This window comes from Pseudomassariella vexata (assembly GCF_002105095.1).
Source record: "Pseudomassariella vexata strain CBS 129021 chromosome Unknown BCR38scaffold_9, whole genome shotgun sequence".
Classification (NCBI taxonomy): domain Eukaryota; kingdom Fungi; phylum Ascomycota; class Sordariomycetes; order Amphisphaeriales; family Pseudomassariaceae; genus Pseudomassariella; species Pseudomassariella vexata.
Window position 1 is genome coordinate 1381549 of NW_024467964.1, and position 17112 is coordinate 1398660.

The following is a 17112-nucleotide window of genomic DNA, read 5'->3' on the forward strand; positions in this document are numbered from 1 at the left end:
TCATGTACCTTAGAACAAGATAGATAGATATACTATACTAGGTGACTACAGCGTGAGAGGATAACTTTAATTCTCTAGTTTCATCTTATACTATTCAGCATTGAGATGAACAAATTTACGGAATAAACCGCTAATAATGTTTGCATTTGAGACTTGTATACCTAGGTAGGTGCCCGTGTAGTTAACATGTGACTTCGCTGTCGATTGTCTTAACGGTAGCCCCATGCTACTTCAATCCGCAAGTCTCGCAATGGTTTTATACAATATTGCCTACAACTGCCTGCTAAGATACAGATGGTAAAACCAAAGCACCCAAACTCGCTAAATTTCACTGCATGTGCACATTTGATGCTACTAGCATTTATTACACCAGCCTGCTCTCTTCAGAGCGTAGGTTTCAACATGGACGCAATCATGCGCTTACTCCTGTTCCTCACACTAAGTAATCATCAAACACCTGTTGAGGGACACACAATAGAAATGAAGTGTATTATGGTGAGGAAAGAAAGCTAGGCTAGTGTTGTCGGTCTGGAACTAAGTAGTGGTGGTGGCTGCGCAGGTACCACCTCTGACAACCCCTGAATCGATGATGGCCGTACACCTTCCACGTCTAGAGACATTCCACCAGTCGTTTGTGGCCCCTCGTACCCCTTTTCTGCCCCAACCACCCACCATAGTACAGCCAAGGCCGTAAGCCCACCCCAGATCAAGCATGCGTAGTTCATGCTCGAAGCATCCGTGGGTAATGCGTATGGGAAGCTGTAGATGATGAACCACACGAGCATATAGGCACATGCGATACCGTTCAAAGTAAATCCAATCCAGCCGCGAAGGTGAAACGGTCCGTACTTGACATTTCTCCGCCCTGTGAGCAAATTCGGGAGAATGGCGGCCAGAAATGAACTGCTGGATAGCAGGATGAAGCTTCCCACGAAAGCATTGAAAGCCGTGGTGCTTCCCACGTAGATGCAACCCAAGACAGTAACGAGTGCTGCTGTACTGATGGTAGACCACACCGGCACATCTAACTTTGCATGGACTTTTCCGAGTATGCCAGGGAAGGGGGTAGCGCCATCGCGGGCGAGAGCCCACAGGGTGCGGCCGCAAGTGATATACAGCCCAACCACCGTCAAGCCGATACAGATCATGACGAGAGCGAGCAGACCAGTGCCACCGGCCACAGAGCCAGTTGCTTGACGGTATATCTCGGCGATGGGATAAGGTGATTCGAAAAGAGCGTCATAATCGTTGATGGCGTACATTATGGCGATCAAGTAGCAGAACCCCATTAGAAAGCCGATGCTGACTTGCATAGCAATGGCAATGGGGACGTTACGGTGCGGAAGGGCAATCTCCTCGGCCAGATCTGCAACACGAGAGTTAGTATTTACCACTTGTGAATATCCAAGGGCTGACTCGGGAGTGCTCAGTCATGTCTCAAGTAAGAACACCTTAGACAGTTCTATGAGGCAGCTTTTGTTTCAGGGATAGACCAGAAAGGGGAAGGAATGACTCTCAAAGATACGTACGGGTCGTGGCATCCACCGGACCGATGCTGAATGCGCCGTTCAACATACCGGTGACGAAGACGAAGCCGTCCGGGTATCCAATGTCGGCCGTCCACTCAGTCCAGACGAAAGAACTGCTTGCATGTGCAGGTCGACCACCACGGCCAGGCATGACGGTCACGACAATAATGGTGATGAGAAAACCGCCCAGGATGGCAAAGAGACCCAAGTTGTTGAGACGGGGCATAGCCTGATTGGCCAAACACACAGTTGCACATGATAACCACGTTACGAGGATGTAAGCGATGAATACGTGCCACGGATTTGCCTCGAATCCAGCGTGATTCAATGCGTACATCTGGACGACAGTATTGCCGAAGATGGAGGCCATGCTTGCCGCACCAAGGACCCAAGCCAAGTAATTCCACCAGCCGGCAAAGAAGCCAACGATTCGTCCCCATTTCTGCCCAGGCGTCACCGAAGCCCAGTGATAAACCCCGGCCGATGAGGGGATAGCGCTGGCGAGCTCGGCGATACTAGCAGCGACGGTGAAGTAGAAGACGGAAACGGTGAGAAACTCATAGAGCACACCAGGCGGGCCACCATTGAATATGGCAACGAGGATTGAGCCTCCAATTGCTGGCCATGTGTTTCCGACTACGAGCCCTACACCGGCGAGCGAGGAGAGACTGAATTGTCGGGATAGCTCTTGCACATGACCCGAGGCGTTGATAAGATCATTTCTATTCTCAGGACCTCCGACAGTTGGTGTTTTCCTGTCATGTTGGGATTGGGTTGCGTACAGCTTCGACTCGGCGGCGTCCTCCATATTGGTATGCGCTGTATAATAAAGCAGCTGAGAACAGAGTTTATTAATTCCCAGGAGAGCAACTAATTGTATATGTTCCCTATCTTGGAGAGGGGAAGAGTGCCGTGCGGGGAATAGTGCGTTGTTGGGCGGGGTGTGATAGCGTCTTTAGTAAACTCACTGACTAACTGCACCCGGAACGACTAGCTGATGTCAAGACAAGCAGATAAGTCATTGAAAGCCCTGTTAGCTTCCTTGTTCGTTTTGCTGCGGATGATAATGAGAAGAAATCGCAACTGCGTTACTAGTAACGAACACTCTGAGCCTAATCTTTCTGTTCGTTGCCTAGTATTATTCAGCTACACTCCACGCCCAACCCAAAAGGGTCTGAGCATTGAGTTTAAACGTAATAACAGTGTATTTGAAAACCAACCTCGTCTCGTTAAGGTCCACACAGTTATGTGATAGGAACGATAACTCCCATAAGTGTGTCTGCGTACGATGAGCGCACTTTCAGGCTCCTGTGGATTTAACCACTGCAAGTCGACTCGGAATCTGGGTTGAAGCTGCGCCTCTTGGTTGGAACTAACCAAGGCAGCAAACTCGACACACATCTATATGATGTCGCAAATATCTGTAGGCAGAGAAGCATGAGCCTCAAGTCATATTTACACCGGTAATTGTCCCATGATGCACGATTCTAGACTTGTACATTAAAGTGATATTGTTGCGCTGAGCCACCATCCATTTCTCTGCGTCGATGTCCGCAAGAATGCGGTCGCGTTCTGTGATATACTAGGGTGAGATTTCTCTAATGCATTGAAATGTATTTAGGATGATTCCAGAACCAAAATCGAGTTGGTCAAACTTCGGCGGACTAGGGATCTAGGTTATTCTGAGCCATGCCGAGCCCATGAAGTAAATTTCCGCACAATCTGGTTGTTGTCAGGATTCACGTGTTCACTATGAAAATCCCACTACATGTTTGAACAGAATCAGGTATATTCCGTATGTCTATTGCTGTTGTGAATTTCTTGTTTTTGGCACGTATGTAAGTAACTACACGTCTCTGAGGCCTGTATCATCATCCTTGGTGCGATTTCATAATCAATAGACCACCATAAACCTCGAATGAACCGCAGGTCTAACTTTTTAACAGTAAGAGGAGTCCACAGTGGGGAGAATAGATTTGAAAATTGTTGTGCATCTCCCGACGAAGTATCTGAGTGACAAAAGACTGAGCTGCTTCTATTCTTCAATACTGGAGATGTAACCAAGATACCCGGTATCAAATAGGGGGGCGGCAGTGTTTAGAAATAGTTGGACTTTAACCTAGCAACTACCCCTGATAAGAGTGCAGCTTATTGAAGATAGCAAGTAGACGCAGAATTCGTAGAGGATTCAAGGCATACTTACTAATGTATCTGCACTTCAGCGTAAACTACGTACGGAATTAGAGGTGGCTCCTACCACTGTTCATGAACGACAAGATATTAGAAAATAAAAAAATGTGCAGGCTGCATGATATTGCATGTACACGTTGGGCAAGACAAGTCCGTTGAAACGGGCTTGGCTTTTCAGCACAAGAATTCGGCAATGTCTCTCATCACAACTAGCCTATGCCACATTAAAACGAGCCGAAACACGACCATATGATTAGACATCGTACCCAACCCCGGCGAAAAAGCTGAAGTTTCGCGCATAGAATTAATTATATGACGAACCGACGACGCAGCGTATGTATTTAGTCCAGCCATTAGGGCACGGTTTGACATACGGGAGTACTAGTAGAGGTACCGGGGGCTTCGAGCCTACGGCGTATTTAATAATAATAATAATAATAATTATATGATTAAAAGTTTCTCCCTGGCGAAAGTTTTTAATCGTACACAAGTCGTCCGTTCACACATAGCATATTTTTGCCGCCCGGAGGCCGGCGATGCTACTAAGAGGATGATATCACGGGCACGACTCGCAAAATCCTCATTGCGATCCACACTCGCAGCAAATGTCAAGTTCCAGTGCCGACTTAATATTTGGCGCCGGTCCAGAATTCGAATCGTTAATCCGACCCCTTATCGGACCTCGCCTATCCGATAACGCTCGTCGGCGAACCCGTCCCCTCACGATAGAAGGCGCGCAGCACGCCCTCTCGCCGCGATTCTTGCGAGCGTCTAGACCACGTTACGGTCTATCCACTTGAGCGTATGGTTGAGATGTATACGCTCGACGAGAACCCCAATTAGCAGATACTACGACTTGTCGCGACAAAAAAAATAGTCGAGCATCTTCTGCACATCAGCAGCATCCCACCCCTGAGGACGAATTTAAGTGCCACATTACCACACTTATCGGTAGTTCAGGCAGGGGTTGTAGCACAGACTTAGGGAGGGACAGGAGGTTTAGTAGTCGTTTGGCTACAAGTTTACCTGTATAACCGCCCGACGCGGCTTAAGGGCCCGCTATATCATCTATAGCCCCTTAAGGGAGTACTTGTAGAGGTACCGAGGGTTAACACCTACGGCGTATTTAATATATATATAATATTTGGCTGTGGTGTCGAAACGATTGGGAAAGCCTTCTGCTGGCTGTGGAATTTGACGCCAAAGCGATCTGGTCTCGTGTTACTCTGTACGTCGTGAGTATGTTAGATCACCCTAGCAGTCGGCTGCTGTAGTTGGACCGACAATGAGGATCAGAGCACCGAGTGGTGAGATACCATTCCATCTTTGACGATAGGATTGATATCCACTATATACATATACTGGCATTAATAACTTTATTGGCAGGTGGGTTGATTGTAGTTAAGAGGCAAACAGTTGCAGTCCATTGCTGCCAACCTACGAAGTAATTATTTTCCTTTGATTCGAAGTTGCTGTTGTCCCTCAATTGCCCCGCTATCTAATGACGTGACTGTGTTTCCAACGACGTGCATTCGGATCAATTGTAGCCGACCTTTTGGTGGTCCAGTTGCATGAACGCCCAGAACTAAGTTGAGCGCCGTTGGACGGCAAGCTCGGAGGTTTTTTTGTTTATGGCAAACGCTGTTAAGCAGTTCTGTCCCTGACGCAACCTTATGCCGAAGATAGGATTGACACCAGCCATTTAAGCTAGTACCTTGCCAGGACTTGTCGCATAGGACAGATAATGTTGCCGTCGTTCAGTTTCAACTACTGACGAAGTATTCCATATTTTCTGTTGCATGTTCCAAGGCTGCACTGCGCTTCGTGCATATTGCATCGTTCTTCGAATTGACCTTGAAGCGTTCTAATTGCTTTGCCTCTGACCGCCAAAATCCGCGTCAAGAACTTTTACACTATGAACAGCAACTCCCTATCCACCGTTCGCGCCATTTGACCGGCCCCCAAAACCAACATCCTTGCCGCGTTTTCTCCCATACTCGCTTTTCCGCTTTCGCAATTAACAACCCACCCACGATCCTTGCGCCATCGCCTCAACTCCTGGTAGCAAAAGTCTTTGTTGCCGAGATGCAGATATGTTAATCAGCGCCAGTCTCGTGGCCGCCGCTGTGAAACCAACCCCTTCGCCTCTACAGCTCCCACAATTTACATTTATCCTCATCCAAAAACAGCTGTAGCAAATCTGGCATCATGCCGGAAAAGCCGCTTACAATAGCGACCTATGCGGCGGGCGCCTCTCTCGCGGCCATAACACTGGTCTATGTGTTTGCGCCGACGTACTTCATCGACAGCGACCCCAACCCAATTCGCAAGCGCGGCGTCGTCGGCTTGACAAATCCGGCCAATGATTGCTTCATAAACTCGGTGCTGCAAGCCCTCGCCGGCCTGACCGATCTCCGCGTCTACCTCATCCGCGAGACCCATCGACGAAGAATGGACGATCAATCCGTCTACGAAGAGATCGTGCCTCATCCCATCCGAAAAAACACGCCCGATTGGAAGATAAAGGGCTTGCAGGACGGTATTGTCACCCAGGGGTTGAAGGATATGCTGGATGCTCTCAACGAACGGCCCATCTACAAGAAGACCATATCGGCAACAACATTCGTCAAGGTGCTCGAGGTTGCGTTTAGGCAGCGCATCAGCCGCCAACAGCAAGACGCTCAGGAGTTCCTCCAGGTCGTCGCAGAGAGGCTGTGCGACGAATACCATGCCGGCCAGAGAGCAAGACAAAACGCAAGGAGGAAGGGCATCTTTAAGGCAACCCCCAGCAGCTTGGCCGAAATAGATAGTACTGCTGTGGAGCAAAGACTGGCCGGACTAGCTGTCGGTCAAGATCAGAGCGAGGAATCACAGGATACAGTTGCCAGCATCCCCCAGACCACAGCCCAGATCCCAGCCGAAACGGTCGATGCGTCCAAATTTGGACTGGACGAAGAGGAGTATGGCTTCCCGCTGGAGGGCAAGTTCGAGAGCCAGATCGAGTGTCAGACATGTGGCTTCAAGCCGAGACCAACGGAGAACAAGTTCTGTACCTTGACATTAAACGTTCCACAGGCGAGCTCGACGACACTCAACGCCTGCATCGACGGCATGTTCAAGACCGAGTACGTCGACGACTTCAAGTGTGAGAAGTGCCGTCTCCTCCACGCAAGACAAGTACTCGAGGCCGAGCTGGCCCGCTCTAACTCAGAAAGCTTCAAAGCCACAACTCAAGAAGCCATTGCGAAGCTGCAGCACGTAATTGACACAGACCCCGAGCGCATTCCTGACGACGTCGTGCTACCAGACATGCGGTACGCCCCGAAGCGCAGGATCGCGAGACATACTCGCCTGACCAGCTTCCCCAAGATCATGGCCATCCACCTGTCTCGGTCCATCTACGACTCCAGCCACATGTCCACCAAGAACTCAGCCAAGGTGGCTTTCCCGGAACGTTTAGCCCTAGGCGGGTTGCTCCAGCAAAAGAAGTATAAGTTGCTTGGCACCGTGACGCATAAAGGCAGCCACCACAGCGGTCATTACGAATCGTTTCGTCGACAAAACATCACGTGTCCTTTCTCGACGCACAACGCCTTCCAACAATCAGGCGCCTTTGTTAAGTCGGCTCAGCCAAGTCCAAACGGAACGCCACAGATAGCTACCCCCCCGGTTCATCCCATGCGCAAAGCGGACGATGCGAGCCCTGCCGTGTCGACGCCCGACCTGTTCTCCATTACTTCTGTGGCCAGCTCTTTGAACCAGTCCGCCGAAAATCTGCCTACACATCTCACAGACGGGTTCCATCGCTCTTCGACTCTCAATGGCCTTTCCTCTTCACGCGCCATCCCCACGTCGGCCCCGCGAGAACGCGAACGTGACCCGGATGCTATTAGCCTGCGGTCTGTCGCCGCCTCGGCGAAGTCGACTATCTCGAAAATTTCTCATTCGGCCAGACACAGTCGGCCGGGCAGTCCTGCCTCTAAGCAAACAAACGGGATTACGAATGGTATTCCTGTAGCCCCGGTACTCAAACCAATCAGCTCCAAGTCGAAAAGAAAAAAGTCCAGCGGCGAACGCTGGTGGCGAATCAGCGACGAGAAAATCAAGGAGGCCAAGACGAACGAGGTGCTCAACATGCAGCGTGAGGTGTACCTGTTGTTCTATGAGCTGGAGCGTGACCAGAGCCCGGCATCTACGACGACGGAATCCTAGGAAGGTTCCAATCTATACCAGGTCCTGGGTGCCGTCGTCAGCAGCCTGCAACGGAAAGATCAGAGCGATGACAACTGTTTGAAGCAAGGTGATTGGAATGAGACTTGGTACGAGGAGTCTGCATTTGCACAGCACATCAAAGAAACGGGACGCAACTGGTGGTGGTCCATTACAGAATTGTGGATGAGGGGTTGGCGGTGGATTAAGCGCGTGCTGAATGACGTGTGGGTTGAGTACATGGGAGACGTCCACCCTGGCTATTTAGCAAGGGATCTCGAGACTGGGAGTCAGTCATCATATCAGACGAGCTTCCTATCTCCAAAGCCGCCAGAAGGTAGGGAGGCAAGACTCCAACCGTCATCTAGCTCGAGTGGCGGCCTATTCGAACCAAACTTCCAATTCTGAGAAATTCATGGTCAACTTTATAGCACAGAGCCGGCGTTACGGACATTGTTTTTCACATTTCATGTTGGTCTAGACAGGCATTATTGAAAAGCACCATCAGCTAGGACACGGTCTTTGTTAGGAGACAAGAGTTAGAGAAGCTTCAGTGCTTGCACACCTAAATTATGTAGTAGGTATTGTACTCATAGGCATTTGAGAAAGTGGTAGACAATGTAGGATGTGGGATAGTTGAGAAATGAAGCATGTTGCGATCTGCAATGCTTGCATAAAGCAGCAGTACGTATTTACAACTGGAGAGGCAGGTTTTTTGAATTGGTATATTTATCTTCATTCATGACTGCCTTGTTGTTAAACTATAAACAACCAATTGCCTATCTGAGGCTGGGGCGTAGTCATCTGGTTTGGCGGACGATGAGTGGGGAAAGTGTTATACTTCGACTTTACAAGGTACCAGCAGTGTTGAAGTCGGCCAGGGCCTCCTTAACACGAGTAGTCATGGTCTTCTCTCCCTCACGAACCCAGACACGGGGATCGAAGTACTTCTTGTTGGGCTTATCCTCCCCATCGGGGTTGCCAACGGCCGTGCTGACGTACTCCTTCTTGGTGACCATGTAGTCTCGGATACCGCTGCAATAGGCAAACTGCATGTCGGTGTCCATATTGACCTTAACGACACCATGGTTGATGGCGTCCAGGTACTCTTGCTTGGCGGAACCAGAGCCTCCATGGAAGACGAAATAGACGGGCTTGTCTCCAACGTTCTTTTGACCGGCAGCGGTGAGCTGCTCCTTGACGTATGCCTGGTGCTTGCCGAGAAGTTCGGGGTGGAGCTTCACGTTGCCAGGCTTGTACACGCCGTGGACGTTGCCAAAGCCGGCGGCGATGGAAAAGTAGGGGGAGATGGGCGAGAGGGTTTTGTAGATGTTCATAATGTCTTCCGGTTGAGTGTAGCTAGAAAGGAGGGGGTTAAGGTTGTTAGTATACGACAAACGGTATTTTGCTTGGGGCGAGGAAGTAACAGTTGGCTTACAGGGAGTTATTGTCAACGTCCTCATTGTTGACACCGTCCTCCTCGCCACCGGTGATGCCAATCTCCATCTCGAGCCATTGCTTCATGGGGGCGGCACGCTTCAGGTACCTGGCGGTGGTCTCGACGTTCCAGTCAACGGGCTCTTCGGACAGATCGATCATGTGGGAGCTGAAGAGAGGCTCGTTGTGCTCCTTGAAGTACTTCTCATCGGCGTCGAGCATGCCATCGAGCCACGGAAGCAGCTTTTTGGCGCAGTGGTCAGTGTGAAGAACAACGGGAACGCCGTATGCGGGGGCAATGGCGCGGACATAGTGGGCACCGGCGACGGCACCCTGGATTGAGGCAAATTGATCCTTGTTGTCAACACCTTTTCCGGCGAAGAAGGCGGCACCACCTTGGGAAAACTGCAAGACAATAGGAGACTTGGAATCCCGCGCAGCCTCGAGGGATGCTACGACGGTCGACGAGGAAGTGCAGTTGATAGCGGGGATCGCAAACTTATGCTCGCGAGCATAAGTGAACAAGGCGAGGACATCATCACCGACGATGACACCCGTCTTGCGGCTGAGAACGTCTTGGGCACCCATGTTTGTGATTGTGGTAGTGGGGAGGAGAGGTGACGAAAGCGAGTTGGTTGTGTACTAGCAGGTGATGGCGGAGAAATAAAACCGTGTATGAAGTTGAGAATGGGTGTTTGTAAAGATGCTCAGGTTCAAAAGATGTCTAGAGTTCGACCTATATCTACTTAGTAAGTGGTGGGGTTTTAAAATCAGCTTTGAGACGAGGGGTTTTCGCTGGATCCCGAAGCATCATATCGATAGCTAGCAGCACACAAGAGCGGGCGCACATGCTATCACTAGTGGGGTCCTCTGAGTAAGGCCGACTCAAGGTCGCTCAACAGCAGTTGCCTTTCCACAATTTGTGAAAGCTCACCCCATCGACTTGGAAAACCTTGAAGACGTCGTGCGATTGCCTTGGTTCTGGGACAGCAGCTGCCACTTACAGTTCCACCCATCGAATGCTACCTTACTTGGATCCAACAAGCAGCTTTTCGCAGTCGAAAACCAACTGTTTCGGACTGCAAGCTGTCTGCTTACTCCAGTAGATCATTCAGCGGAAGGAACTGCATATAGAAACGACCAGCTTCCACATCACATAGATGTGTCCACCAAACAGGGTTCACCGCAGTAGCAGTAGGAGCAGAACGCAGAAAGCACGAGGCTTCTAGAGTTCTCGCCCCTCGGCGAGAGCGAATCATCGCTGACCTATTCTCATTGGAAAGTGCCACCGTGGTCTGCAGCTGCACTGTTGGGCATTTCGAGTCCAGCTTCGGACTTGGCCTATGGCGGGGTAAAAACAGCAGAAGGAACAATTGCCCACTTACAGAATTGGCCCGATTACGGCGTCAGAGTTTTAAGGTCGCACTCGAATCGGTGAGGTGTATAAGAGTAGATATGTGTAGCTGTTCAGCTATCCAGACAAGATAAGGAATTGGGTGCGCCGCTTCTTCCAACGGTTTTTCCTGAGTGTTGAGTGGTGAGTGAAATGGGACAAAGACGTCGAGTCTCTATCCATGGCGGGGTTGCGGGCATGAAGTAAGTATTTAAATTACTGAAAATCGACATGGCTTCTGCCCCAAAAATTTACCCCTCCATTGTCGCCCTGCCGTGGCGGCCGCCAACCTCTGTCTAGATAGCCTGCAGGTACGGAAACATACGGAAGGAACAAGCCATGCATGAGCCCATGTTATGGTATGCGCCGGACCATAACAGGTGATGCTGAATGTCTATCGCGAACCGAGGATTCTGCTGTTCTTGAACTGATCCTGCTCCATTCCTAAGAGCATGACATCACCACCATCAAGACACTTTCCGCGCCGCTTGGCAACACTGATAAAGACTACCTCCGAAAAGAACCATGCAAGTTTCCTCGGGATAATAGAAGCGTGCTATCGAAGTGGCAGAACGTCAAACTCGAAATTTCCCGCCGACACATTTCCGAACAACCTCGGACTTCACGCCGGGTAGAGAACTGACAAACCCTCCGCGAGACATGCCTGTCAAGAATTCGTGGCAAAGTGTCCCAAATCTTGATCAATTTAATCCAATCCTGGTATCGGCAAGAACCCTTACCCAGCAGCACTAGCCAGATTGCCAGATCTAAGCGCTTAGGCCGTCGCGGGTTTTGATACCAGAAGTTAACTCCAGGCCGAATCCTGCGAACTTCTACCCATCTAAACCTTGAGCTCCTAGCTACGTGAACAATGCGGAAGGTAGAATTCGGCCTAGGTACTCTGTGTGTCCTTTGTCTAGAAGCTAAATACAACTCACAGCTTAGAGAGAATAACCGCTAATTCGTATGCACACTCCCAAGTCCATTGGTTGATATGAAGTGCCGATTCCCCTCCTAACTCAAACCACGGATTAACCTACCGACATCAGCGAAGGCCAGTTACTATCACGAGAATGGACCAAAGCGAGCTATTCGTGCGAGGATATAAATTTAATGGTAATGGTGTCCGAAATTCCAGAATATTGACTTTAATTGTGTAGGTACAAGTCGAACCCGTCGTTTTTGATACAATTAAATCATACAGTTAACGTAAGCAGCTACACTAATCACGAAAAAGTTTCCGGACACCCTACACCCCAATTTAGCAATCAAAATAACAACAATATCAGCTATTGATTTCAACTAGCTATTATAATCCTAATTTATAATAGATTTTCGAGCTTTTGCTATAGAAATAAGCTGTAATCGCGGCGCGAATTGCGAACTCAGCCTAGAAGCTAGAGCCGCTATTGTAGCCGCTAGGGCAAGTAGTATAAGTCGGAAGGAGGTAGTAGACGCGTTCGGCACGTTAAGGCCCTAAACTATTACTAATATCGCCGGACGCGCTAAAATAACGAAAACTATAGCTACGATAAAGCGGACCGGTACCCCTAGAAAGTTAAGCGCTAGAGATAAGAGACATATAGTCGTTTTATACCGCCGGGATCTTAGAATAACGTATACGGAGCTTAAACGTAAGATAGGTATATCGGTATACCTAGATATTATTAAGTTAGTTCTATATCGGTACTACCTAAAGAAATAGCGTTGTGACGGTTATCACGTGATTGACCTACACTGGTCTGAACAGATTGATAAGTGGTTGCAGATATCAAAGTCAGGGACTTTGGTATTGGTCTCTTTTGGTGAAGACATCTGGTACGGTGGCGTAGTGGCAAGGATTGCAACCCCTAGCACGGCGTGACAAGCGTACGGTAAAGCGAATTATTTTAATAGCCGAAGATACGAAGAAGCGCCTTCAATTCTGCCGCTAGCACCGTACATCGGCCTAGATCTTGTCGAATATTGTCGAATATCACGTGTGTCCAATCGAGTAGTCAGCAGTGCGTAAGATTGTATATGAATGAGGTGTATTCTTCTCTGTGTTCTATTCTCGCGAACTCCCGTTGCTCTGCCTTTTATGGATTCTTTCGGAAAATATCGGAGGTGCATTGTTCAGGTGTCTGACCCCTAAGTGGACCGTAACTTTGGAGTTACTTTCGGGAAGAGGGGTTCATTTCGCCGTCTGAACTTCAAGTGACACTAGTCTTCTCCAGTGCCATATTATTTCTGAACCTAGGAACCAGGTGTCCTATCTGACAAATATCACGTGTGTCCAATCGAGTAGTCAGAAGTGCGTAAGATTGTATATGAATGAGGTGTATTGTTCTCTGTTCTCTCGAACTCCCGTTGCTCTGTCTTTTATAGATTCTTTAGAACATATCGGAGGTACATTGTTCAGGTATCTGACCCCTAAGTGGACAGTAACTTTGGTGTTACTTTTGAGAAAAGGGGGTCCCTTCGCCTTCTGAACTTCAAGTGACAATAGTCTTCTCCAGTGCCATATCATTTCTGAACCTAGGAACCAGGTGCCCTATCTGACAGATCTAGTAGCTTATACGGATACTCTTCTCGGACGAGTATACGGTCTAGAATTCGCCGGACTCTCTAAGCTAATAGGTCTTCCGCTATACGAACGAGAGATATAGAGAGGATCTCGTGAACCTATAAAGCTATAGGCGGCTATATATTTCGATTATAGTATAGGGAATAATCTAGTTAAGGGACGATGAAGGGGGGGTATCGAAGTTAGTCTTCTACGACGGCCATCCGGACTCTCCGCGCTATAGAGTGTCCTTATAGTCTTACTACGATGTCCTAGAGTAAGGGCTACTTCTATTCTACGAGCTAGGGGATCCCTTTATATAGGATAACGCGAAAATATATATATTAAGCGCGCCTCCGCTCGGCAAAGGTAGTCGTTATCCCTATGCCGAACAAAACGACAGCCCAAAAGCAGACCCCTAGCGGCTGGCGACCGATAGCGCTGCTTAGTACGATAGGGAAGGTGATAGAGGCGGTGATATGCCAGCGTATCACTACCGTCGCGGAGACGGCCGGTCTGCTACCAAACGGCCAAATGGGTAACCGAAAGGGCCGGTCCGCCGAATTAGCGATACGTATAGTCTGTGAAGGTCAACCCTCGCAGACTCACTACAACCAGGTGACTTACAGCTGGAACACCTGCCGTGGCAGTGTCAGATGGGAAGCCAATCATAACCCTTGTAGGAGCCCCGCCAAGCGTGGATGACTTAGTCGCGCTCCCTCAAACCTAAGTTGTCATCTTCTTTCCTTCGCTCCTTAGAGTAGAATCTTCGTCGATAGCACCTAATCGAGGTCTATACCAATGCGATGCAACCCAGGTCGTGACATAGTCGAGGACGTAACCTATACAGCTTGGAGGCGCGGAGGGATCGCCACACTACTACAACTTGATATTAAGGAGGCGTTCGACACAGTTAACCACAGGCGTTTGATTTCTATACTAGCCCGGAAGGGCTACCCGGAGTGGGTTCAGGAATGGGTACACAGCTTCGTAGAGGATAGGACAGTACGCCTCCGGTTCGACGGTAAGGAGTCAGAGCTGATCCCTCTACGAGCTGGCGTCCCCCAGGGGTCGCCACTCTCCCCGATACTATTTATCCTATATATCTCGACGCTATATGAGGAACTAGCGGAGAAACACCCCCTACTCTTAGTCGTAGGGTTCGCGGACGATACGAACCTACTTAGCGTGAGCACAGACACGGGCACGACCTGCCGCTGACTAGAGGACGCTTGGGCTATGTGACGGGCTCACTGCGAAACTATACAGCTCAACATGGCCAAATACTGTTAATTATCTAACTGAGGAGAAAAGTAAAATATGCGAGTTGTCCCGGGAACACGGACTATGTTTTGTATGCCCTCGATGGTTCCTTTGGTGGATCCGGACGCACGGTCCTTGCAGCTCCGGATCCCATATCAGGCACAGCCTGTCACAGGCTACGTGCCAACGGTGGGCCGCCAGGTGTCAGATAGGGCACCTGGTTCCTAGGTTCAGAAATAATATGGCACTAGAGAAGACTATTGTCACTTAAAGTTCAGAAGGCGAAAGGACACCCCTACCTGCCATCACCAAGTGACCACCAGTGAACACCAGGTGACCACCAGGGGGACACGCCTCTTTCTCCCCTTCACTCTGTACTATCGCCTTCGGTCCAGGCCGTACCCTGACAAGAAGACAGACAGACAAGAACACACCTCATTTATATACAATCTTACGCACTGCTGACTACTCGATTGGACACACGTGATATTCGACAATTAAGAGTCTCACTGCCTCTGGCATCATTGTTTTTTCACAGAACTTCATTTAGGCATGTCACGGCCTCCCTTCGAGAAAATCACAATGTCAAACAAATACGCCAACACAAACTTCCTAGCCTCTGGCAAGTACTGGGAAGAATGGTCAGCAGAGTTCAGAGGCAAAGCCAAAGCCATGGATCTCTGGAAGTACATCAGACCTACTAATCGACATTACTGGCCTACACCTCCTAAGAAGCCAGTCGTGAAAGACTACACAGTCGACAAGAACCTGGAAAGGGCTTTTCAGGTGGCCTGGAGAGAGAGCCAGATTGAAATCGCAGAGCGCTCTGAAAACTCGCCAGATATCGAAGCCGCACCTGAGATGGTTCCTACAAAACCATCTGAGCTATCAAAGGACGGCAAGGCTGAGTATGCCATCGACACTTCTGCGTATCAACAAGACTACCGAGAGTACAAGGAACACCGGGACCATAGGATCGAGCTCAGAAACTGGGTAACCGAGCACATCCATCCAGATCTCAAGAAACACCACTGTGGTGAGGACGAATCTCTGGATCAGTGGTACACCAATCTTGCACTTGTAGGACAAGCATACGAAGAGGACGCAAGACCGGCAGCCCGGGACGCCTACTTGAGTCACCTCAAACCGTTAACTAGTCCACCAAAGGACATGAACGACTGGATTGATACCTGGGAAAAGGTAGTCCTCACTGGAAAGAAGAAGAAGATTGGAGAGACGATCAACTCTGACTCCTGGGGAAGAGACCTTCTGAAGGCCCTGTCCGGGATATGGCCTACATGGACGACAACCTTCAGCATGACACGCCAATCAGATATGGTAGCAGACAGACTCGACGTCGGGGACATTGCTGCAGAGATGCGACGAGTTGCACTCATGAAGAACGGCGTGCTACCAGCAAAACGTGCTGTGAGAGGCTCGTTTGTGACGTTCAATCAGGACGCATGTGACGAAGCAGGAGAGACTCCTCTCACTCCTACAGTGCCTCGCAAGACTACCAATGGCAGAGGGAGTGGAGGAAGTGCAAAACGAAAAAGGGGAGAATCGACAACAGTCGAGGAAAAATCGGCAAGTTGGTGCCAAGCGTGTCTAGGCGAGCACCCACTACAATCATGTTGGCACGTGTTCAAAGAAAAGAACCCCTACTACGAAGAAGGCAAAGAAAACAAGACTGTTGCAAGACTTGTTGCCCACAGGATCAGGACAGAAAAGGGTCTGAAGGAGGAAATAGAGAAGATCAAGAAGGCAGCAGTCAACAGTTGACTAGCTCAGTTCGAGCTCAAGGTGGGCAAGGTGCCAGCGAGCTTCCTGATGAGGAAAGGGAGCACCTATCCCCTGAAGAACTCGACAATTCTTGATTCCGGAACAACTCTCCATGTCTTCAACGAGATCAGCAGGTTCCAGAATTTCCGAACGCCAGCCACAAGAGACGTGATCTACGCAGGCAAGGAAATAGTAAAAATTGAAGGATACGGAGACGTTGATATTGAGGTACAGGGCGACCAAGGACCAACTATACTGAGGCTTCATGATGTGGCCTGGTGTAGAGGGTTCGCCTGTAACCTCGTATCTCTCCGACTGCTTCGACGCAAGGGGTACTGGTGGGATAACAAGTATCCGAACAACTCATTACGACGGAAGGACAATTCTCTGGTGTGTCAGATCACAGAGATGTTCGACCAATTCGTAATAGAATACTTGCCCCTGGAAATAACCCCACAAACCTTCTTTACACGTCGCAATCAACACATTTCTGCTACAAAAGGTAAGCCAAAACTGGCCACAGCAGAACGCTGGCATCTTCGTATGGGACACCCAGGCCCAGAGGCACTGAAGCACTTGGTTAGCCATTCAGAAGGAGTCAAGGTCAAGGGTCCCTTTGGCCCAAAGACTACTGAGTGTGATGGCTGTGGCACCGCCAAGACTAAGCGACAAGTATCCCGGATTCCAAAGGAACCGGAAACAGAACCAGGAAGCTGCATTGCGGTGGATTTCCACGATCTCGAAGAAGACGAAGAGGGCTTCTC

The 17112-nt window shown here is 49.5% G+C and overlaps 4 protein-coding genes across 4 annotated transcripts; 1 reads left to right on the top strand and 3 right to left on the bottom strand.

The window, feature by feature from the left end:
* Positions 1–469: 469 nt before the first annotated feature.
* On the bottom strand, positions 470–2423 carry BCR38DRAFT_395379 (amino acid permease). Its single transcript, XM_040857633.1, has 2 exons — positions 1530–2423; positions 470–1366 (listed from the first exon to the last, which is right to left on the bottom strand). The coding sequence occupies exons 1-2, from the start codon at positions 2335–2337 to the stop codon at positions 510–512; spliced, it is 1665 nt and encodes a 554-aa protein (XP_040714286.1). The 5' UTR covers positions 2338–2423; the 3' UTR covers positions 470–509.
* A 3504-nt stretch (positions 2424–5927) lies between these two features.
* On the top strand, positions 5928–7931 carry BCR38DRAFT_346851 (uncharacterized protein; the record flags this gene model as incomplete). The annotated part of the gene is made up of 2 exons (XM_040856285.1): positions 5928–6644; positions 6678–7931. 2 exons carry the CDS (start codon positions 5928–5930, stop codon positions 7929–7931), a joined length of 1971 nt encoding a protein of 656 aa, XP_040714287.1.
* An 845-nt stretch (positions 7932–8776) lies between these two features.
* Positions 8777–9953, bottom strand: BCR38DRAFT_346736 (fructose-bisphosphate aldolase, class II; the record flags this gene model as incomplete). The annotated part of the gene is made up of 2 exons (XM_040856273.1): positions 8777–9287; positions 9367–9953. The coding sequence occupies 2 exons, from the start codon at positions 9951–9953 to the stop codon at positions 8777–8779; spliced, it is 1098 nt and encodes a 365-aa protein (XP_040714288.1).
* A 2054-nt stretch (positions 9954–12007) lies between these two features.
* On the bottom strand, positions 12008–12414 carry BCR38DRAFT_438537 (uncharacterized protein; the record flags this gene model as incomplete). Its single annotated transcript, XM_040860588.1, has 2 exons — positions 12008–12234; positions 12274–12414. Coding segments are annotated over 2 exons (300 nt in total), but the record flags the coding sequence as incomplete, so codon positions are not given.
* Between the last annotated feature and the right edge of the window lie 4698 nt (positions 12415–17112).